This window comes from Bemisia tabaci, chromosome 5, assembly GCF_918797505.1.
Source record: "Bemisia tabaci chromosome 5, PGI_BMITA_v3".
Lineage (NCBI taxonomy): Eukaryota > Metazoa > Arthropoda > Insecta > Hemiptera > Aleyrodidae > Bemisia > Bemisia tabaci.
Window position 1 is genome coordinate 9,178,988 of NC_092797.1, and position 23,957 is coordinate 9,202,944.

A 23,957-nucleotide genomic window follows, 5' to 3' on the forward strand; every position below is an offset into this window, starting at 1 on the left:
GAGAAAGCCAAGAAAGTCAGAGAATTTGAAGATTAAGAAATTAAGAAAACTTTGGGCCTTTTGTTACATTACCTTAACACCAAACTACATGTTGATTCTGTGACTAAAATATGATTAAAATCTGTACAGGTTATCAACTAACATGTCTTTTGTATGGTCACAACCTTTTATTTTTGACTAAAAAATTAATCCAGTAGATAACTAGAAAAATTAAAATCTTTGTCGAGATGTTCCAAAATTTTTGTTTCCAGTTTTTTTATTGATAGCAGGGAGAGAGAGGGAGAAAGAAAACCATTATTTTGGCACAAAAATGATGAGTTTAAATTGTGGGGAAAAGTAACCCAAAATCTACAAATTAAGAATTGCTGTTTCCGTTCATTAAATAATAAAAGGTAAGAGGGAGTGTGTGAGCATTGAGATTTTTGCCATTGCGGCTTTGCAAATTGTAGGAATATCATACATGAATAACTTCAACAGGAGCAATATGCCCGAAAAATTAGAGACAGGTGCCTGAAAAATTGTACAGCATTGACTGTTCCAAACTTGCTCTTGTAAAAATGCCTGTTAGATAATATAAAATCTCTGAGGCTGTTGAACAAGTGTAGATGCCTCTCATAAATTGGGCCTCTTGTCCAAATACTCCTAAAATTTTGAGTGAAGTTAGGACTTTAATGGAGCTAAAAATTTGGCAGCAATGACAAATGTAAGCTCTGCCATCCAAAGCAAGAACGCTGCGTCTCAATTGAGGGGCTTGGAGGACAAGGCATACAAGTGCAGTTTTTGAAAAAATTGAGTTGCCTATTTATGATTTCAAACTAGTCTTGATGCATATTCTGCGGAGAATTTGCTTCCTATTTTCATTAAGCCCGGAAAATCAGTGCCTACGTTTATTTATCTTACTCAGTTTTCTACTGCTTGCATCAACATTTTCCAATTTAGAGTAAGACTTTATAATTTTTCAGTGCGAAAATTATATGAAAAATGTACTGTGATTTGTTGCTCTTTTCATAGAAAACTCATTGTCAGCACAAGTGCTGAACCCTGAAGTAAGTACGAGACGAAGAGGAGTAGGTTCTCTCAAGGTACACTCTACTACAGATGGACAAACGGGGTGCCGAAGTGGCAGCGCTGAGAAAATCGGCGATCGAGTGACGTATGAAGTCGTACCGTCCATTTGCCGCGTATGTCTTCGCAGTCGTACTCTCGATGCTGTCAAATCTACGCGTTTTGACGACTTTCTAAAATTCCATTTGTCCATACCTGTAGTAGAGTGTACCTTGAGGTTCTCTAATAAGTTGGTACAGCCGAACAGCCAATTTTTAATGCGCCTTCAATATGATGTACAGCAATTGTTGTTGCAGGTAAACGAGTTGCCGGAATAATGCTCTCGAACGCTCTCTAGTAAAAGTTGAATGAAGCATATAGTTTTGAAAAATCGCGCACAGAGGTCAGTAGTGAAGTAATCATTTATTTATATCAACAAACAACAACATCATCAATGATTGACACCGAATATTGGCGGGGTGATTTTTGTGTTTTGTATTGTTTTTATCAAATTTACTCATTTGAAATATTCAACTTTCGAGCGTAAATTTTCACGTACATAACAAGTCTCTGATTCGGAAGAGTCTTTTTTGTAATTACCATTTGACTTCTCTCCTTATATGTTCATTCAGATTCGTGACTCCTAATGTTTGTTCGCTCTCTGGACCATGCTTGTTTCTAAACTGCTCAAGCGAACTGAAGGATTCAGTAAGTTTCATTTTCTCAATCGTTTCACTATCTTTCCGTAATCGGTTTCTCTGGGAATGTTTTCGTGAGTAGAAGCTACAAATCTATGCCTCCATAACTAGCAAGCTGCTAGCTCACAGTCAGTACTCAGCCCTTTTTCAAACTTGTCATGCCTGTAATGTCAGTTGTACTGCTTCATGTTTTGGTTTCATTTATTCTTTATACTTCCCACATGGCTCTGTACACATCCTCTAGCACAGAGCTAACTACCAGGTAGAGTGGCCGGGACTGGGAAGACCAGGATTTATCAGGGAATCTGTTGGAAAACTAGAAATCACTTCTACCGCTTGGAGACCATTCTCAGTTTTATCTTGTTGCACCTGAGCCGCCATCATTGACCTATTGAATCTTTGAACTGTCAGAGTAATGAAGGGTTTTCATTGCATAGTTAGTATGAACATTTAAAAATCAGGTTTGGATTTAAAAATGGTCAACAATTTTAGACACCATGCTGGAGAGAGATGATGGAGTGAGGATCCCTCTCTCGCAAGAAATGTTGTTTTGAAGGAGAGCTGAAATTCTAATATGTCTCGTTCAGGTCTAGAATTTGCTCAATTATAAACTGCTTACTGCAGATTTTGACATTTGCTTTCTCCATGGGAAAGTTGATAGCTCCAGTCGCAGCTTATTCTTTAGGAATGTGGAGAGAATCTCCAAATCTGTTTTTTTAACCCTATATAAATCACTCTACTATAAGTTTTGTTTTTGTAGAACCCGTTCTTTCCTACCTGACTCTCATTTGTCCAATCTTCCTCTGGCCAGGAGCGATTGGACCAATAAGTAAGAATCGATTAAAAAAACTGGCATTTATTTAAAACTTCAGGCCAAGACTGAAACGGAACGGAGCGTTTCGTCACTTTTGGATAGTCTGTAGGAAAGGAGCATACCTTCGATTCACTTACCTTACCGTACAAACAGACCAAGATTCACAATTTCTTGCTTAGTTCAATTTTCCACAAAATTTAAAATTCCCGTCAATGAAAAATGGCAGGAAGTTCAAATTTTGCCCCCCTTTCTAAGCTCCCAGGTGTACTCTAATACAAGAAAATCTAAGTCATATTTCCAAAATGTGATTAGAGCGGGCTCATCTAGGGACTATCACCTGTCGACAACCGCAAAAATCATGGAAATTGGCCCAGTATGACAAAAAATAAAAATTCACATTGTTTAATGAGAGAATTTGCAACTTTACCACTTAATATAAAAAAACCTGGGTCATATTTTCAAAATCTAAATAAATTGGGCTCATATAGAGACAATTGCCTGTCGATAGCCGCAAAAATCTTTAAAATCGGCCTGGTGGAATGCTAAAACTAAGCGTTACCAGATATGCAACTTTAGGAGGTCTCGGAGCTCATAGTATAGGTACGGAGGAAAAAAATCCATGATTTTGACAAATTGTAATGTAGGTGCTAATATATCTTACAATCAACAAAACTTGCAATTAAGCAAGTAAAGTTGCCGAGCAAACATGGTGAAGGCGCTCCGAAGCATGCACACGCGTTTCTTCCTTGCACTAAGACTAATGGGGCGAACCAGTTCGGTCTTATGCCGTGCTAAGTAAATATGCCATTTAAGTATTTGAATGTTGCCTATTTTCTTCTTTATAAATATTTATTTTTGAAAAAAATTTCGAATGATTCTCCTTGCAATTTCCAGACTTTTTAGATCCAATTGCAAACTATGTCCTGTGAAAAATCGAAAGAGAAATATTATCAAATTTTCCTGAAATTTCATGATTTATTGAAGGTAATTTTGTAACTTCTGATGTCACATACGGCGTTTTTACTTAGCACGGCAGTATAGTGATGTATCTTGTAATTATACTTCATGCTAGTAGACTTCAGAAATGGAAATTCTTTGAAGGAGAATTATCATGTCTCATTGTCTCTCTTTCTCCTTTAATTCAAAATAATTAAATCATATTGAAATGATGTAATTAATAATTAATGTATTGATTATTAATAATCTAATAATGTATAATTATCGCTAAAATTTTGCCATCTGCTTCCAGGAGACTCATGGAATTATGATTTGGCTATCAAACGACTAGGACTGATACAGTGCAGATCTGAACCACCTTTGCAAACGGCTCCAATATTTTGTTGCAAGTTTTGCCCCACACCTGGACTCACAGATATTCTTGCCTATGCAGATGAAGAGGGAAAAGTATTCATCCTCAATACGAAAAGTGAAGAAAATTTCAACAGCCGGAGAAACAGGAATTGTGATGAAGTGATTGCTAGTGAGTATAAGAGATAGAATAATCCATAGGACAGTCAATGTTTGATTCGTTTGAAGCGTTTTCATTTAAAATGATTTTTCACCAACATCAAAAAGATATCAAGTTTTAACCAATTTTGATAAAATACTGGTCTTGTTTTTAACTGAGGGAGCAGTGTCCAAATTACTTTGCAGTTATCTATTTCTGAACGATTTGAAATGGAAAAAAAGTCACTGAACGTGAACATTCACCATTCAATTTAACCAGTCAAGTGTATGTATTTGACAAGTTGAAATGTGTATTCACACCATTTCTTTCCTATTCTCCCTGAAAAGATGGAAGATTAATCAATACGTGTTTTATGAAAAGGCTCAACAGAAGAGCGTAAGGGTGAATGATATTATTTTTGGATATGGTGTTCTTCACTACCCTCTAAGCACATTCAGCCTGAAAAATAAAACTTTTTTTTTGTCAATTTCAAGAAAAGTGATAAAGAATTTGTATTCACAACCAGGTAAAAATTTTGGTGATTTGGAGAACTTCTTTCTATTTTTCTATCAATTTTCAAGTAGCTTATAGAAAGTTGGGAAAAAGGAAAGAGGTTCTCCAAATCACCAAAATTTTTACCAGATTGTGAATGAAAATTCACTCCTCAGTGTAGCTTTTCACCCCAAATGCCCCAGCCCTAGCTCTAGGTGACTATTGCCTGAGATCATCAAACTCAGGTATTCTGCCAGGAAAGACCAAGAATCCAAAGAAACCAGAATTAAAAAGGCCAGGAATCAAACCCAGGACCTCCTGGGCTTAGGGCTAACACTGCAACCACTTAACCACAGGAGGCCCAAGATTCCTCTCCGCTGCGCACTGCAAGTAAAATAAGACAGCACGTCAGTTCTTTGTGCCAACTGCTTCAGAACAAATGGTTTCACATTTCTGACCCAGCAACAGTGCTCTATCTCTACGAGAAAACAACTAGAATAATGCTGAATAATTCAATTTTCAGTTCTGCTCCTCTTGAAATTGGTCGATAGAAAGTTTGATTGAACTAAAACTAACTGTATCATTGGGTGCTTCTGTCAAAGCGAGCAAGCTTTTTGAATCTCTTGGTATAATTAATTAGAAGTATTTTTATAAAAATCTTCTTAGGACTTGTCTAAAATTTTGCCCTGTGCATAGGACTAATGGCATCACTTTTTTAAAGGGTTTGAATGGACAAGTGCATTCAAAAGCAACGTCCTTACTATTTAATACAGTTGGGAAAGGGAAAGTCAGGCATTAAGTTAAGGAGGGAAGCTTAGGTTTGTATTATGCATGCAAATACATAATTCTTCTTATTTGTTTGACTTGGTTTTTAACTGTCTCCAGGTTTTGTCGCCCACTACAATGCTATCTTCGATCTTGCCTGGTCAGCCACTAGTTATAGACTTTTAAGTGCATCTGGTGATCATGCTGTTCACTTATGGGATGTGAGAACGCAGGAGTGTATATCTGTTTTTAACAACTGTAAAAAATCAATCAAAACCGTCTTGTTCGAACCTGAAAGCGATAGTAAGTGACATTGCAACAATTTTTTTTAAATTTTAAATTCTTAGTTGAACCTACTTACTTTTCATTTCCCTCAAAGGAGCATGGGCACAGTATCTTGTCGCCATCCTGCCCATTAGAGTTTGGGCCCTGATTTTAGTGGTCTTTTTTTGGAACAAATTTCTTTTACTCACTGGCCCATTCCACCGCGGGCCTTTTAAAAAAGTTCTCCTATTTTCCCTTCTTGATATTTTCTTTATTTAAGGAGACCTAACTGTAAATTTTGGTTCAGCAGTAAGATTACTCAGTACATCTGAGAAACCAAATTACGCAACAAAATACACAACAAATAAAGAATTTGTTCTACAGTCAATGAACAAAGGTGACAATTTACGTAACTGTGCAGGAGGTGTGAAAATAATGTGTTCCTGTTCACATTGTTTTTTTTTTGTCCATTGTTCAAAAATCAAGTTAAAAAATAATCCGCCTTGCGGCAATATCTCATAAGACACTCTTTTCTCACTGATCATCTCTCAGTTATTGTTGTAAGAAGCAAAATTTATTTAAAATGTTGGAATTGCAGAATGAAATATAAACCGTTCCTTTTCAAGAGTTTTATAATCTTAAATCCTTAATAAACATTTATCTGTAAAAAGGTGCCTGATTCTTATAGTAAAGCCAGTCTAAACAATGTCTGATCTTGGATTTCATTTTACTTGCACTATCTGGGAGAACAGCACGCAAAGATGTATAGACATTATCACAGAAATGCAAAGAAAAATCCATCCTTCCTGTATTGGGTTTTCACAATTTTGTGAAATAAATTTCGAACTTGATTTCCACGAGTAAAAGTAGGTACCTGCATTTTGGCCAGGAAAATTCCATTTCAATTTTGATTCTTTCACAAAGTTTCTGATTATAGATGTGTTTGCTGTTGGAGGCCGCGATGGCAACATATATGTTTGTGACATACGAGAAAATCCAGCACATACTGATGGCCTTTTGATCGAGTGTTCAGGTGAAATCCCTCAGGCTCATGGGTCCATAGGTGAGAATTTTTTTTTCACCTTAAAATTTTTTGGTGATCGCAACCTAGAGCAAAATGAGTGAACTGAATGTTTTTGAAAAAGATGTAATTTTTCAAGAAACAAACTGTCTACTCACTAGTTAGTGATGGTCAGAATGGATAAAAACCAGTTTGAAATTACCAAAATCACCAAATAATGAGCAGATCCCCTGTTTTCTAAAAAGCTTCTTTCATTCTATTAAATGCAGTCCAAATAAAGATATTCATGTGGAGTTGGAAAACACCAGGTCCAGTATTTTGTATGTTTTATTGCATTGGATGCTGTTAATGTGACGGTCAGGCAAATGTAAATTGTGTGCAGGCTCGTACACATCAGCAAGGTAAGCGGAACAAAGGCACGCTCTTCTGTTGCAGACCACCCAAAATACCGCTTCTCTCCTATGTTTGGTGGGTAGGAGTTCAGTTTTCTAGAATAGTAATCCGAATTTTTATGTTTTCCATGAAATGCTTGGATTGCATGAATGCTTATTAAGCATTTTGGTTTCTGTTTGCTTGCAGGACCTATGAAACGGAAAAGACAGAACAATGTATTGCCTCCTCGTGCTGAAAGTATAACTAATGTTTGTTATCAGGATGAGCATCATCTTATTTCTTGTGCAGACGGAGATGGGTGAGCATTATTTTATGTAAACTTTGTTTCCTTGGTTAGACGGTTAGAGGATTTAGTGAAAGAAAAAAAACCAAACCTGTTTAAAGTTGTAATATGCCGTTTTAGGCCAGCATTGAGGTTCTGAGTTTGATCCCAGATGATGACAGGTTTATAAGGTCTCTTAAAATTCTATCATAGTGGCTGTGATTGACACTACCATTTGAATACCTTGTTTGTCCCCTTGAGGCGACATCGTCGGGTAGGGACATGGTCCTGGCTATCCGGTAGTAGTCAGTCTGCTTCGTTCAACTGTGTCATGATTAAATTGAGGATCACTCATATTGTGTGTGACTGCCAGTGTCACCTATCAGTAAGAGACTGAAACAGCATAGTCAAACTCGGTGGTTGCACAGCCATGCTCCAAAATTCTGCGCATTAAAGCAATTGCCACAGTTGTTGATAAGCCTACCATTAGCTTATTACTCAGCTTTGAGCCTCACAGTATGAAATAGAACTGACAGGGGTATATCAGAGGAGAAAAGATAACAAGCATAGTCTAACTGTCTCCTCCAATCTTTTCCTTTAGTAGAGAGGCTCAGCTTGCAAATGGACTTTTTACAAAATATTTGTTTTGACCTTGCATTTTTGACAGGAGAAAATTTACGACCAGTTGAATAAGTACTAATCTCAACTAATTTTTTCGAAAATTCGACTAAGTGCATTGCTATTACACTCAGTCCGTTTTAACATTGCACGTTGCATTATTGTCATCAGCAGTAAGTGACCTTCCTCATGAATATGAACTTAAGTCTTAGTGCATGCAGGCAAATTTTTCAGGAGCACAATTGAACTGCATCAAGCAGACAGGAACCAAGGTACATCAGTCAGTGCCAAATTGCATAAATTAATCAGTTGATCGTCGATTAATTTTTTTATGGGAAAACGATAGTAATGTAGATTCTTTTGGAAATTTTAGGGGATTTCCTCTGCGGCAGGAAGCAAATTCTCTGAAATTTTCGAAAGAATCTCTACGACCATTCCCCTGTAAAGAAATAAATTCCCCAATGGAATTTTGGAATGGTTTATGTGGCTTGGTCCCTTTCTGCTTGATGGTCCACTGTGTAACACATGGTTGAAAAATTTGAATATAAGCAATCAATGGAAAACTCTCATCAGCATGCTGAGCATCATTGTCAGATACTGCTGAAAAACCAACACATTCTCCATTTTAAACCGGTGTAAAATATTCAGATTTTATTGCACAACATGCCAACCTTGATAGTGTTCGATAAGTCTGAGTGTATTAGTTTGTTTTTTTTACCCACAAAAAGCAAGAAGCTACAAGGAGTATCATTCACTTGTTTCAGTGATTACGACTCAACAGAATTTTACGATATTTACAGTGGCTTGTTCGTTTCTTTAGTTCTAGTTTAGGGAAGCATATGTTTCAACCAGATTTTCTATTTCATTTTCCACAGGCTCATCAAAATCTGGGACTTGAGGAACATTCGCAGGAGGGGTCCAGGTTTGAAGCCACCGCAACCATATGAAACCTTGAAGCATCCTGGAAACAATAGTCTCAAAGGTTTTACAAGTCTAGCAGTAAGCCCAACAGGAATATGCTTGTATGCCAGTTGCTATGACAGTCATATCTATTGTTACAACATATCCACTTATGACCAAGAGCCAAGTAAGTTCACAGTTCTTATCACTGAAAACTTCCCTGATTTTCCCTCTGTGTGAAGAATATTCTGTGAAAATTTCAAATAATATAGTTGGTTCATTCGCCTTTGATAACAAAGAATGGAAACAGAACTTTTGAAACACCGCACTCAAGGTTTGCATTTTTGCAGTTTCTCTCTAGATATGTATTTAAAATAATCAGGCAACAGCAACTGAGATAGATTTATGACTAGCAATTTTATATAATATCAATAATATTATAATATATTATATTAATACTATTATAATATATTTTATTTTAATTTTAAAATTAGAAAATATGTTATATGTATGTAAACCTGTGTATAATTCCTCACTGCAGAATGTAGTCCGGATGTGTAAAGTGTAGGCGCTCTCCAATTCAAACGTCCGATTATTCTTTTGCAACTGCTGAACTGCGTAATTTTTCAGTTTACAGAGATCAAAACTCATCTATTTACAGGTTGGACCGTACAATGTATCAAATTCCAGACCGTACGCACTTACATTTCCAGATATATTCGATTTGTTTGTTATTTCTATTGTCTTTATACTTTCAGTGTATTCTTATACGGGACATGAAGGCAGCTCTTACTATGTCAAGATTACCTTGAGCCCTGATGGGCATTATTTACTCTCAGGTTCAAAGGATTCCTCCGCCTATATTTGGAGGGTCGACACCTCTCCGTGGCCTATTGTTACTTTACCAGATCATGTTGGAGAAGTAACGGCAGTTGCTTGGTCTCAGGATATCAACTCATATTTTAAAGTAAGTCTGTTTTTTCAGTAACGGATCATTATTAATTTTGTTTTCTTTCTTTCTTCTTTTTCTGGGAACTGAGTCTGCAAATGCAGCATCAAAGCTGAAGGGAACATATTATTTTTACTTTTTCTTTCCTAGTTGCCCCCAAAAATATTACAACTAGTACTGAAGTTTCCCAATTAAAACGCATGGGAAGCTTTGTAGCACCTCATTCCCAGGAGTCAATGCCGAATTTTGGAACTTTCCCCAGAATTTTTGAGGTTCCCAAAATGTTTTGGAATTTTTGTGTTGTATTTGTTTTGTATTTGCGTTCCCTCTCTGACTCACCTACTTTCTTTTACTCCTCAAATCAATGGATCAACTTTTCACAAAATATTTGCAAAAGGGAATATTATAGTCATGACACTCTAATTTTAGGTGTTATTTATTTTGTTCCTTCAAATTTTAGCAGATTTCCATCTAATTTTGAAAGTGTAATTTGTTCTTTTATATCTCAAAGAGTAAGTAGCTCAAATTTAGCTTGAAAGTACAAGAAATTTCAAAAAAATCTGGTAGCCCAGGTTTAATTAGATTGATAAAAATAAGATCGAATAACAAAGAAATGAGTCCAATAAAGATGTAATGTATAGGGCTGAAGAGTTGTAAGTATGTTCAATAGTCAAAAGTCCGCAAAAGTATGTTTGTGTTTTTATTTTTCAAATAATCTTAACTTTTTCTCAGTTTGCTCCTGAAAAACATAATTATTAAATTCTTAATGAGCCTCAGTACGACTTTTTTAAGGATCTTTAGCGGTCAGAAAGCTCATCCTAGTATACAAAAATAGAGAATCTCAAGGGGAAAAAACCTGAGCATGTGTGTTGTTTAATTGTTTGCTACAACCTACAGACAGACAATCTACATAGTAACAATATCATTGTAAAAAACTTGACTCTTTAAAATGAAAAAAAGAAAAAAGTATTACTTAAATTAATCTCAATCAAAGAACTAGTTCAAAATTAATTCAATGCCCCAGTCTTTTGGTGACAGCATTTGGAATTTTTTAGCACAAACCATATGTCTACATTTATCTATTTTAAGCCCTGAAAAATAGCATCAAAGATAGCTCTGAGAACCAGAGGGGTCATAACCCTCAAGACGAAACTTTTCAAAATGTTACCATAGTATGGGCAAAGTTTCAAAATCACCCAACTCATATGGTAAAACTTACCACTCAAGTGTTTCAAACCTCCTGCGGCTTGATTGTTGAATCGATATCGAATGACCTTGATTGATAAAAAGTATTGCCAAGATAGGGATTTATCGATTAGGAACATTCGATAACGATTCAACAATCGACCAGCTGAAGACCTTGACTCTTAACCTCTAAGACCTTGTTTCAGATCGTTGCCTGCTCAGATGAGCCCAGTCCTGCTATATGGCGAGTGGAAACAAATATCACTGATAAATCATCTGATCTCACCGTTATTCGATCAGCACAGACCTACGAAGTTCCTGAGTCGGCCAAGATACAACCGTTGCCAAATTTACCTTTGCAGTACGAAAAAATTTTGAAAGTGCTCCCTGTCTCCGAAGGTACCTGTCATATCTATATTATCTTTGCTCAATGCAATCTTAGCAAGTAGTTGATTTCTACATTTAATTTTACATTTTCTTATTCTCTCAAAGTCAGTCTCCCAAGGTGTTTTCACTGCGTCTTGCCCAGCGGGTCCTTCAGTTTGTATAAATCAGAATGTTATATCCTGCAAAATCTTGTCTCCAACTTTAAATATCTGGTTTTGTTGATGGAATGAGCTACCTTTAGAAACCAAAGTTGAACCTCTATATTGAGTAACTCGAGTTACAAAATACATCTTTTTTTTTATTTCACAGGATAAAAGCAAGTACATACAATTATTTTCTAAATCAATACCTAAACACAAAATGAATGGATACACTAGAATCATGGATAATTTTAGAAAAGAAAAGACAAAATTTAACATAAAATTTGGCTCATCTTAGTCAGTTTTTACAAAACTTTCCTTTTTAATCCCAGTCCTGTCTCACAGCAGTAAAGAAATGCTGTTCTTTTGTTTGTTAATTTTTTTCAAAAAGGATTATTTTTTCTGTTACAGATCCCGAGAGCAAAATATCTTTTACAGAATGTCTTCCAAATTTACTGTATGATAAAAGTCATTTCTTCTGTAGAGAAGTAAAACCTAGAACTGCAGCGCCCAAACAAAACTGGCTTACAGAAATTACTTTGAACAAGCTCAATAGGCCGTACTTAACAAGTCAAAATGACAAAAAACCAAAAAAATTGAAGATATCTAATGGCAAGAATGGTCCAAAAACTCCCAAGAGCATCGTCAAAAAGTCTGCAAGTAAATTGTCAGGCAAAGAGAGAAAAACAAGCGAATGTCATTTGTCAGATTCTGAAAACAGCTCTAAGAATACAATGGAGTCTCCGAAAATAATAGCTAATGCTTCCAGTTCTTCATCTTTAACACCTGCCGTGAATACTTTAAATCTAAACCTAGTCACCCCAGAACGCCCTAGTACAGCTCGTAAGGAACAACATTTTAACTCGCAACCATCACTATCAAAAGTATCTTCAAATCAGAAAACAACCCCAAAAAGTATTCAAAGTCTTAAAGGACGAAGAAGGAAAAATTCAAATGATTCGCGGCAAATCAATCTCCTCAAATATTTCCAGGCTTGTTCAAGTCCTTAAAAATAGTATTTTGGCTGTTCCAAAACAGTTGTGGATGTTAATAGTCAGATCAGATGATCATATTAAACCTATTTTTTTTTAACTCGGTGAAACAGAATTTCATTATTTTGACCGACACTTTTTACACAGATAAATTCCGATGAAAACTTAATGACGGTACTGCAAAAAAAGGAGGGAGATAGTGTGTGTCTAGTTCTGATGAAAGAAAGATCCTTGCTTTTCTTGAAATCCGAAACGTCGTTTTCAGAGAGTTATTGCCGTTTCTGAACCAAAAAGAGGTCAGAAGTGGAAAAATGAGGAATATTGGGGGAAAATATCAATCATTTGAATATTTAATGAGAGGTGTCTCTAAAGAATGAAATTCTCTCATCAAATCTCTCATCCTTCAAATGTAAATTAAGGAATTAGAGATTGGAAGTTTTAAACTGAATTCCAGATTTTTGATTCTTAGTTGAACGGAAAGTTGAAACTCTCTCAGGTGCAAACACAAGGAGTTTAGCTTAGGGGTGTTAAAACTAAATCCTTGTCAGTAAACGGTCGGCACCGTTTGTTTCTAAATGCTGATACCTCATAATGAGGCGCTATTGCTAGCAATATAGGAACTGCATGAGCTCTGAGTTTAAGCTTGCGTGCCTCACAAGTCTTTGTATTGGGTTGCTTGGCCTCTAAAACACATAAATACGGCAAGAACGCATTTTCGCTATCTTCAAAAACTCTGATAGCTATTGGTGAAGGTCGTCCTATCATCTTTACTTTTTGTCAAAACTAATTCAATTGCTCAACAAAAATCAATAGGACACCCCTTATTCAGTCAATGTGGTTTTTTTTTCTTCTTTTTCTTTAGGAACTTTGAGAAGAGAGCAAAACTAGGAAAAATGTTCATCCCTCATTCAAAGTCATATACGAAATGCTGATCTTATAATAAAGCCACCATATACTAGTGCTGATAAAGTTGCTCAGTCTTCCATCCTCCAGTTAAGAAAAATTAACTTACTATCATTCTTTTATCAATCATGTACAAATTATGAAAATTATCGCTTTTCCCATTTTTGAAGATCAGGTTAAAACAGATGGTGGGCCTATTAAGTTCCTAGAAGATCGGCCGTTTTTATATTTGCATTTTAGAACTATTTATAAGAGATGAGATAGCAGCTTTTTTCTCTCACTCGAATGGTTGGTAAACTTATTTGACCGTATCTTGAAAGTTTATCCAATTGCATGAAATAGTTGTATAAGTCATTTCTGAATTTGAACATTTGAATGTACTGTGATCACAAAATATGTTTTTCTTGTAGTCTAGAATATTCTGAAGGGATAGTTTTCTATTTAAGCAATGTAGTTTATGTAGTGTATATTTTTATCGACTGAACTTAGTGGTTTTTACTATTTTGTTGATTTCATGATACTGTGTTAATGAATGAGGTTACGAACTGAATTTAAAAATATAATCTCTACAAAAATGGTATCATAATGATTTGTTGTCAGCTTAATATATTCCATTCCTTTCAATTGTACAGCAATGTTCGTTCTGTAATATGACCTGTACCATTCTCTTGAAAGAACAATTCCCTTGCTTTTTTCCTTTTGTGCATTAATATCTGAAAACTTTTCTCTGACTCAAGTGACTTGTCAGTCGAACAAGATTCCTGGAAATTTTTATCAGTATTTTTTAAATTAATTTTTCTGGGAACTTTAAGAGACTAAAAAAATTTTGAGTAAAGAAAATGTTGTCTACACCATAGTTAGCTGTAATAAAATTTTATTGTACTATCATCAAATCAAATTTAAAAAAAAATTAGACTTAAAACAGATTTAATATAAAAACTTTCTGTAATAGAATAACATGAGTATTAAAATCACGATTACATAAGTATTAAGATAACGTGAGTATAATATGACAACTTAAAGATAATATTTATATGAATTCTAAAGCTTCTGTTTCAGCTCTTATGGATCACAGATGATTCGTATTGCTAATAATTATAGTATCCTAATTATTTTTCAAATATTTGAGCATTTATTAGTGGATAATTGTGACATTCAGAAATAAAATAGGAGATGAAAAAAACACAAAGAGTTTCTAGGAACAATGTGACACTAAATTAATTAATTTTCGTTCTAAAGGAGAAGATATTCATTAAAAATGGATTCTTTGAAAAGATAATGCTATAAGCAAAATCATTATTAGGCTTTAGAATACCAACTCTATAATCACTATGTACTAGGACATCAAAGAGAGAAAAGAGTCAATTAAAAGTTCCTGAGTATAAGTTACCTGTTACAAATAGCTACATTTTGAAATAATTACGCATAAAATTGATGGCCTGCATACTTTCTATAAAATGCTTAAATGGACCACTTATTTTACTCTAAAGGCACTTTACATTCTTCTTCTTTTAATCGTTCCAAAAAAAATATGAGAAAAAAAGGCATTAAAAAAAAAAGCAAGAGTAACTCATTTAATTAAATCTTTTCTTTTTGAAAAAGGCTGATTTTATGAGGAAGGAACTGACCCCTTCTGTTCTCGACTACTCATTAATATTCTCTCGATAGAAGTTAAAGGTTGAAAAAATATTCAATTTTGATAAATAAGAGTTCGAAGTTCCTTTTTACATTGCGGCTTATGGAGGGATGAATTTGAAACCTTTTTTCCTCAGTTTCAGTTTAAAAAGGGCCCATCTCATCTTGCTCAATTCAATCATATAATTAAGTGAGGCCAAGTGATGATATCGCTTTATAGAAATCCATCATTTAGCTTGTTTGCTTTTCATTAATGTTGATGTCTTCCAAGCCGAGAAGTTTCAAAGATACTTCCCACAATTTCTTAGCATCTTCATCATTGCGTGCTTGAGGTGCCGCTTCTTTCTTTGCACAGTCACTGAAACAAAATTACAGCATTGATCATGCATTCTTGGAGTTTAAGAGCACAATTTTTAAACAACCACTAACTTAGGTCAAAAATTTTTTTAGGTAAAAACGTCTACTTTTTGATACATAGGTAAGACGTTTGAGTTTGATTTAATGGAAGCAGATGAAAAAAGTGATTGGAGTTCTCATCAGCCATGTACAGAGTACAAATTTTCCGGACTATACCAAGAATTTTTTTCCTTTAATAGTATGAAAATGAATTAATTTGCTTGCTTGCATTTGAGAACTTCAGAGCGATTTTTCCGTTAAAAAACCCAAATCCAATTTTGTAATTCAACTTGACAAAAATATTGGTGGGTACAATGGTTGCCTGGGACTGGTTGTTAGGGACGGAGGCGGGACAGGACTGAAGCGCAGGATCAGCCCTTGTGGGCTAGGTACTTGAAGTAGGAAAAAAAAAAGAAAAAAAATCAATCTATTGAAAATTTTGCCACATTAAACTACAGCCCTTACCCTGTGATATACCACATTCACCTAAAAAAATGTGGCTCCTCCTTTACTTGCCACCATCTTTTTAAGATTAGATGAGTTACCGACAGTTCATGTCGAGTTTTGCCGTTTCAGTGCATGTTCAGGGAATGATTTTTCTAAATCCTTTGGTGCACTTCTCATTTGCACAGCAATAAAACAACTTCTCAAAGGTAACTATTTTATTTAAAATATTCAATCAAAAAGTAAGAAAGCTTCCTCAATGGAATTTTGTTCCTTCACAGAAAGTTACAAAAGCAAGTTTCGAGATATGCCAAAAACGGCGTTTTTGTATTATGTTCATTAATTAAGAGCACTTCTGCATGGATTGACTTCAACAAAAAAATATTGTCGTGGATTGCAAACTGCAAATAATAAGCAATTTCTTTGTATTGGAGGAATGCCTGCAGGTCGGAACGATTTTCAATCTCATAGAATAAAAATGTGCAATGGAAATACAAAATTAACCTGAAAATGTCACATCTTTCCCTCACTTCTCTTTTATTTCCTTCCTTTAAATGTTGCTTGAACGTTGGTTGAATATATGCTCGGTTTTTTTATCGAAAAACTTGGTTCAAAAGTAAACGGCAAAACGATACCTTGGAAATGTCATACTTTAGAACTTGAAAATTGAGGGCCTACCTGTAATAACAGCCGGACTCATTGGCAATAGACTCATCAAGAGCGCAATATAGAGTGGTCGCAGCTCCTGCTTCAATAGATTTTGTGAAGGGGCTGAGCATAGGTCGAAGGATTCTCCTGAATCCTTTGAAGTATATTTCATCTACATGACGACCAAGCTCAGTTAGGATGATTCCTGGATGTAGGGAGTAAACATTGACACCAGTGCCTGCATTATTTTAAAAAGAAAAAATAAATTTATTATTTAATTTACAAGGACATACTCAATGAAAGAAGTGTAGGTACTAACGCCAACAAGTGCCAACAGTTAGACAAGTGATTGCTGAGGCAATGATGAGTTATGAAAGCGAGTTGCAAAGACGTACATAGGTTGTCCCAAAAGTACTGCACGTTTTTTTCTTATCGACGAACGGTAGTAGATATCAAAATGCGGTTTGTGTAGTCTTAAAGACCGGCCAATTACCGATAAAACAAGACAAATCCGAGCTCTCTAAGTCAAAAAATGACCAAGTTACAGCGTTTTGAAAATGACTTGTAGAGGGGACCCCTACGGGATTTTCAGCTTCTTTTCTGGAAAAAAAACAAAGAATTAAGGATTCAAGTGGTTTTATTAAATCAATTTTGCAGAATCTTACCAAGATTACTAGCATTTACTCTCCTTCACTGGATGACTGGACACTAGTTTCCTTCTCAAAATACCCTCCATCACTTGCCACACAGCGCCGCAACCGTTCTTCCCAATTCTTCAAAGATGGTTTTTTCGAATTCTTCTTGTCTAATGTTCTTTAAGAAAGTTTCAACAGCTCTTTTCATCTCGTTGATGGAGTTAAACTTCCTGCCTCTTAAGCCCTTTTTCAACGTAGGAAAAAACCAAAAATCGCAGGGAGCAAGGTCCGGGCTGATATCATGTTACCAACTTCATTCGATCGCGACGATTTCTCGGTAGAATTTTTGATCAATCAAATCTTTGTTTTTTCCAGAAAAGAAGCTAAAAATCCTGGAGGGGTCACCTTTACAAGTCATTTTCAAAACACTGTAACTTGGTCATTCTTTGACTTAGAGAGCTCAAATTTGTCTTGTTTTATTGGTAATTGCTCGGTCTTTAAGACTACACAAACCGCATTTTGATATCTGCTACCGTTTGTCCAAAAAAAAAAAAAAAAAAAAAACAATCAACTCTTTCTTTTTTTCCAAAAAAGAAGCTGAAAATCCCGTAGGGGTCCCCTCTACAAGTCATTTTCAAAACGCTGTACCTTGGTCATTTTTTGACTTAGAGAGCTCGGATTTGTCTTGTTTTATCGGTAATTGGCCGGTCTTTAAGACTACACAAACCGCATTTTGATATCTACTACCGTTCATCAATAAGAAAAAAACGTGCAGTACTTTTGGGACAACCTTTGTATAAATGAAGAAGCAATAACTATTTCAAACAGTGTAATACAAGAAAATAGATTAAATAGGGAAGAGACATTTGATCTCCCATCTAAGATCTCTTAAGATAAGAAAAAGTGCGTCTACTCCAATCCGAATTTAGCTTTTGAAACAAGGAGTTGTGATGCATGAGGTTAATATATGCACTGCGAAAGGAGGGAAGAATGTTGTTTTTAAATCAAGACACTATATGAAATTCAAATTACTGACTGAGGATTCACAATTCTTGATGAATCTGGATATATTATTATCCACCATTATTTTGCTAGCTTAAAACATAAATTTATATAGAACAGGTAGACTCAAATCCTATCATATCTGTAGCAGTTAGGAGTTTGGTAACTAGTGTAGGGATCTAAACTTTCTGTCACTTGGAATCGACTTCTTTCAGAGAAAAACCTACTTCTTCATATCACTTTTTCATGCTCAGTAGGATTTTCACAATACACATGAACATAGATTTGGACGGTTTCCTAGTCTCAAACTTCATTGTTAAAAATGGTTCTAAAGAGGTAATGGAATCATTCGTGTCTATACGGTATTCATACCAAGATGATCTGAAAAACTTTGACATGAGAAAAGAATTGGATACGTACCTTCCAAACGTGAAGCCAATTCTCGAGAAAATAAAACATTAGCCAATTTGCTCTGTGAGTATGCTGTCCGTGCATGATAGCTTTTCTCGGAATTTAAATCATCCCAGTTCATATGCCCTCCTGGAAAAATATCAAAAATTAACATTTGTAAATTACTTTGAAAAAAAGGGGGAAAAAGACAAAATTTCATTTGCTACATGTTAATTTTCACACACTAATATGTAAGGTTGAAAAAGGTTTTAAAAACTTACTTAAAAGCCTAAATTTGTAGCAGCTACGTCAATCTTCAGATATCCGACACAGAGATGCCGAAGTTTCCTTGCCTTCCCATTTTAAAAACCTTTTTATCCAACAATTTCAGAGTGACGGCCATTTCACAGCTCTGTACATACAAATTGCTGTAATTGTACAGTGAACACGTGATTTTTACGACGGTTTTGCAAAAATACAAGCGATTCTGCCAGCATTACCATTTTTGCACTTGACCAATTGTGATCTAGGTAAAGAAATTTTTGCAACCCTGATAAGATGTTCCTTTTTAGCGATTTACAATTAATTTTTTGATTAAGCTTAAACTAAATATAGGTATGGGGGAAAAAGTCCAGTCAGCCATTCTATAATAATATTAACTTCAACAGGCTAGAAACAATATTGAAGGAAGAGCCAAAGACAAATTATGCCTGTGATTGCATACAACAATGCAGACTGAGCGTAGAATTTAAAAAATTTATCTACTCCACAGTCTTATCATAATTTTTTAATAAAATTCTGCTCGCTGTAGAATTCAGTCCATCAACGATCAGCTACCGACCGACAGATATTGAAGATTGAGGCCTGCAAGGCTTTTAGAAGCTAAGGCTGAATACATTCTATATAGGGGCTCTCTCTACGTTCATAAACTAAAATTATATCCACTGTGAGCTTTAACTTTCATTGAGTAATTCATGTTTATGGTTACGAGTAAAATTTAGGAAAAATGAATAAGATGTGTGAAAAATATGGGAAGAGTTCGGTTTTTTTTTGTTAACTTCTTTTTCTAACATTCAGGTAAAAATTATTGACAAGTGAGTACGCCACAACTTCAGTATGAGTGAAAACTCAGAGAGATTCATTTACAATAAGTTTTAACTGTGCACACATCGTGCTGCATTTCCTAGGTATGTGATACAATTTGCGTTGAGTCAAAACTTTGAAAATTGAGTATTGGTCATATACGCTGTTTTAAATTTTCTGTAACCTGCTCATGGAATGTTTTCGTACTGGAATTTAAAGAAATTCCAAAGAGCTTACTTTCATGAGCAACTGAGGAAACATTGACTATTCTCGCTGGAGTGGAAGCAAGGATGGTTGGTAGCAGCAGGTATGTTAGGTAAAAATGTCCCAGATGATTGGTTCCGAACTGCAATTCAAAACCATCTGTCGTCTTCTGGTACGGTGGTATCATCACACCTGGGAAAAAAAAGTCATAATATTTTTACTCTTTGTAAAAACAAAACAAAAGATAATTAGATTGAATACATTTCAGTTAAAGGTGGCGAATTTCACTTCAATAGATTAATGTAATACATACCAGCATTATTGATTAAGATGTTGATTTGTTTTTCTGATTGTTTTATATCATCTGCACAGCTGCGGATGGATTCTTTTGACCCAAGATCAAGTTTTTTTATTATGAGCTCTCCGACTTTATTTTCAGGGTCAGCCTCGCTGACAACCTTACGGATATCTTCAGCAGCCTGCTCTGCCTTTGCAACATCCCTGCATGCCATGATTATTCGACCTCCTGCGCAAAAAAAAGGAAGAGTTAATACTTATAAAGGCAGCGAAGAACAATTTTAAGATTTATACTAAAACCTAAAAATTGAAATTGCAAGAAATTCAGAGAATTATTTTAATTTTCTTACAATACGAAGACAGTATGATTAGAGCTTGAAAATTGTATGTCAAAAACTTCTGCTCAGCTGATGAGGATAACTTAGGAGCAAGTATTTTCACTTATTGGGGAAAATGCAAAACTATTTACAAATATTTTTTTTGGCAAATTTTTGGGTACAGTTTATACTTTTAGAAGGATGACTGACCATCATGGGTGCACAAAACAAGGCAGAATTTTTCGCTGCTCTTTCCAGGATAATCCTTAAAAATATTGCATGATACTTTCTGATAAATCTATTATTAAGAGACTAAGTAAGAATGGAAATTTTAAAACTAGACAGTAAAAAGTTCTGTTTTTAGGATTTGGCTGCTGATTTATTCGCCTTGATTAGCTCTGGGATTTGTGATGACTCCTGTCTCCTAGAAAACTTACCGTGGATGATATTTGTCCCTCTATTGCAAAAATATGGAAAAAACCTCTTTAAGAGGTGGTTAAGCAGCTTTCAAGTTAACTGAGTGGATTGAAAATTCAATTTGAATAATAGGAGGCCATGGCGATTAGATGATCCATGTGCATCTATAGCCGGCTCAGTAAGATCAGACCTAGGACTCCCGACCAACTAATTATTTTATTCGTTAATCTAACCTTAATAAAATAAAATAATCAAGTTGAGGAGGTTCTCAGTCCTGCCAATTAAGTAGAGGTGTCATCAGCTAAGTTGACGGTTGTTTACTTTCGGTTGGTTAGCAAGCGTTTTCGCGTCACTACTATCCACATGAAAACATCCGATTCTTGCAGAAGCAAGAACACACGCTTTGATAAGTTTTTTAATACTTTCAAACCTTGTAACACTTTAACTTTTAGCCACACAGAAATCACAACCACATAAAAATCGCGAATCATAACTACTGATAGGTAGATTTTTGCGATATGATCGTGAGACAGATGCTTCCAAGGTGGAGAGTAGCTAACGCTGCTTTGTGCAGAGGCCCAAATTCTTTGTTGGCGCTTGCAAACCAAAATTAAACAACTGTCAACTTAGCTGACAACACCTCTAGTTAAAGATCTTCCTGTCCTCAAAATTATTCCTTTGTAAGTATGATAGTTGAAGTTGCGGCAGGTCTTGTGTTCAGCTACTCAAAGGAAGCTTTTTTGAATCAGTGAGAATGGAAACAGGAGACAAAAAACTGCAGTAAGTGAATAAGTTCAGTAAGAAAAAGCTTTTTGGTGCTAAACGATAAGAACTTATCTTTAAGCACTTGTCTCTGGCTCCGAAAAGCTTTTTCTTCTAACTTCTTCATCTACTTAGTATGCAGTTTTTTGTTTCTCCTGTACATTTTCATTTTTCCAAATCGGTGTGTTATCATTCTCATTGAAACATTGATGTTTCCTCACTTTAAGAACTTGTCTTTCTTCATTGAAAATGTCTGTCGGTCTAACTACATTTTGAAACAGATTAATAGGCTTTTTAAATTGAGAAATCAAATGAAATGTTACAAACCTATTCTGTACAGTTCTTGCGCAGTGTATTTACCAATACCAGTGTTACAGCCTGTTATGAGGACAGTCTTTCCGTCAATCCTAGAATTTATTGTATATGGTCGACTCGAGCCGATACCCATCTTCAGACGGTTAGATTTTAGGTCTTTCAAATGATGTTGAGCAATTCACTTTTTGCAGTTGACCTGTTTGCAAAATATTTTTTTTTAATTCAATAAGTAACTACATGGGACAAAATACTTAAGAGGAAAGAAATAATGCTGTAAAACAAGTGAGAGACTGACATAAAGCTGAAATTTTTTGAAGCAGATAACTATGGTGTAAGGAAAAAATAGTGTGAAGCCCTTCAGATGATCTTCTATTTCGTATAAAAGCCTGATGTTTACCCTATGCTGTGGATGAATCCTTTAAGTCTCAGCGGTGCACATAAATTTTAATCCTCCTTTTCCTTGACATTAGAGTCTATGCCAAAGAAGTTTGTACACTTTCAGAGTGTGGCAGAACATCTCGTGGCATTACTTTAACATTGAAAGAAAATACAAGAATCAAGATGATGGATCCTCTGTTGCAGTCTAAAAGTGCCTGAACTTATTTGGCGTGGACTCAATGATGAATAGGTACATAGTAGGTAAGTTGATAAAAGTAGCAGACCTCGGGAGTTAATATACAAGGCTGATAAAGAATGGTGGTCGCATTTTGTACCCTCTGAACGTCACACGGCATCGGGTACATGGGCCAGCCGAGGCTGGGGAGCCGACTCAACCTCAAATTACACAGCAAAACCCTCTTAAAGTCACAACGCTTCAAGATGGCAGCCAAAATTGAAATGCAACCACCATTCTTTAACCGCCTTCGTGAATATACATCTGACTAACATTTGGACTGCATTTTGCAATTTGGACCTATAAATTCTGGCTCATCTGATTAAACACTTATGTGCATAGGGAAACTAATGGCGAATACGTTGTTTTTAAACCGGGCCGGACTTTGTAGGTCCAAATTGCAAAATGCAGTCCATTTGTCCGAAATAGCAAAATTTCTGATCAAATACCCGTTAACTTCTAAGTGCATTGCTTTTATAGACATAAATTTCAATTCTTTCATGGGGACAGAAAATCAACACTCTTTGTCATGGACGGACAACTTTTTTGCTCAGTAATTGCAGTTATTAATAAATTGCAATTGGTGCCCTGTAAGGATGGACGAATATCGAATTTGAATATTCGAAACTTTTCGAATGCGATTATTGCGAATATTTGAGAATTCGAATCTTGCAATTGCGAATAGTTCGGATGCAAATATTCGAATATTTTCGATTATTGCTTCGTTTTGGATTTTTTATGAACCGTGAGAGATAAAATGACACTTTTGAATGCGATTATTCGAGTATTCAAATTATTCGAATATGCGATCTCAAATACTTCGGAAGCGAATATTCGAATGTGATGCTATTATCTCAGTGCCGATGATTCGAATATCGAATATTCGAATATCTAAATATTCGACCATCCCTAGTGCCCTGTTGGCACCGATATACTGGTGCTGCAACTAAGTGTCATTGGGGAAAAAGCACAGCTTGTTGAAGAATCAATGCTGTAAATTGTGATAGAGCAGGACTTGGGTGCTCAACCAAATGCGGACAGCTTGTATAGGCAAAGCTATTATTAAAACAAACTAGTAATAAGGGCCAATGTAAAGCAGGTAATTTTAAAGCATTGAAGATGCATGATACCTTTCTAGGTTCTCCAAGTTGAAGGTGGCAGCGAACAAGAATATTATCATTAAAGTTACACGAACAACACATCAAGTACTTCAGTTGATAAGTTAAAAGTTCATTTTGATAAGTGTTCAAATATAGGACTCAAAAGAAAGGGAAGAATGCAAGATAAAAGAAGGGAGAGGAATGCAGTACTTATCGGCATCGGCAAACAAGAATGTAAACAAACTAGGATCAAAACATTTGTTGCTTTTCAAAAAAAAAGACTTACGTTTCTGTCATAATGAGCCATATAATGCATTGTTTTTTATCAAGCAGAGAGCTCACGTTAAAATACGGTTATGCTTTTTTGCAAGCGGAGGAGGAGTTTGTTGCAGTTTGTGTTGCAGTAGTTCAAATTTCGCTGCTTG

The 23,957-nt window shown here is 35.4% G+C and overlaps 2 protein-coding genes across 2 annotated transcripts; one reads left to right on the top strand and one right to left on the bottom strand.

Moving 5' to 3' along the window:
- Positions 1–1,493: 1,493 nt before the first annotated feature.
- l(2)dtl (WD40 domain-containing protein denticleless) lies at positions 1,494–13,860 on the top strand. The gene is made up of 9 exons (XM_072300256.1): positions 1,494–1,752; positions 3,806–4,036; positions 5,381–5,563; positions 6,462–6,587; positions 7,125–7,236; positions 8,694–8,905; positions 9,477–9,685; positions 11,059–11,251; positions 11,791–13,860. The coding sequence occupies exons 1-9, from the start codon at positions 1,713–1,715 to the stop codon at positions 12,387–12,389; spliced, it is 1,905 nt and encodes a 634-aa protein (XP_072156357.1). The 5' UTR covers positions 1,494–1,712; the 3' UTR covers positions 12,390–13,860.
- A 271-nt stretch (positions 13,861–14,131) lies between these two features.
- Positions 14,132–23,742, bottom strand: LOC109034542 (retinol dehydrogenase 12). Its single transcript, XM_019047758.2, has 7 exons — positions 23,563–23,742; positions 21,832–22,015; positions 20,025–20,237; positions 19,745–19,903; positions 18,455–18,574; positions 16,428–16,635; positions 14,132–15,267 (listed from the first exon to the last, which is right to left on the bottom strand). The coding sequence occupies exons 2-7, from the start codon at positions 21,950–21,952 to the stop codon at positions 15,141–15,143; spliced, it is 948 nt and encodes a 315-aa protein (XP_018903303.2). The 5' UTR covers positions 21,953–22,015; positions 23,563–23,742; the 3' UTR covers positions 14,132–15,140.
- Positions 23,743–23,957: the final 215 nt, after the last annotated feature.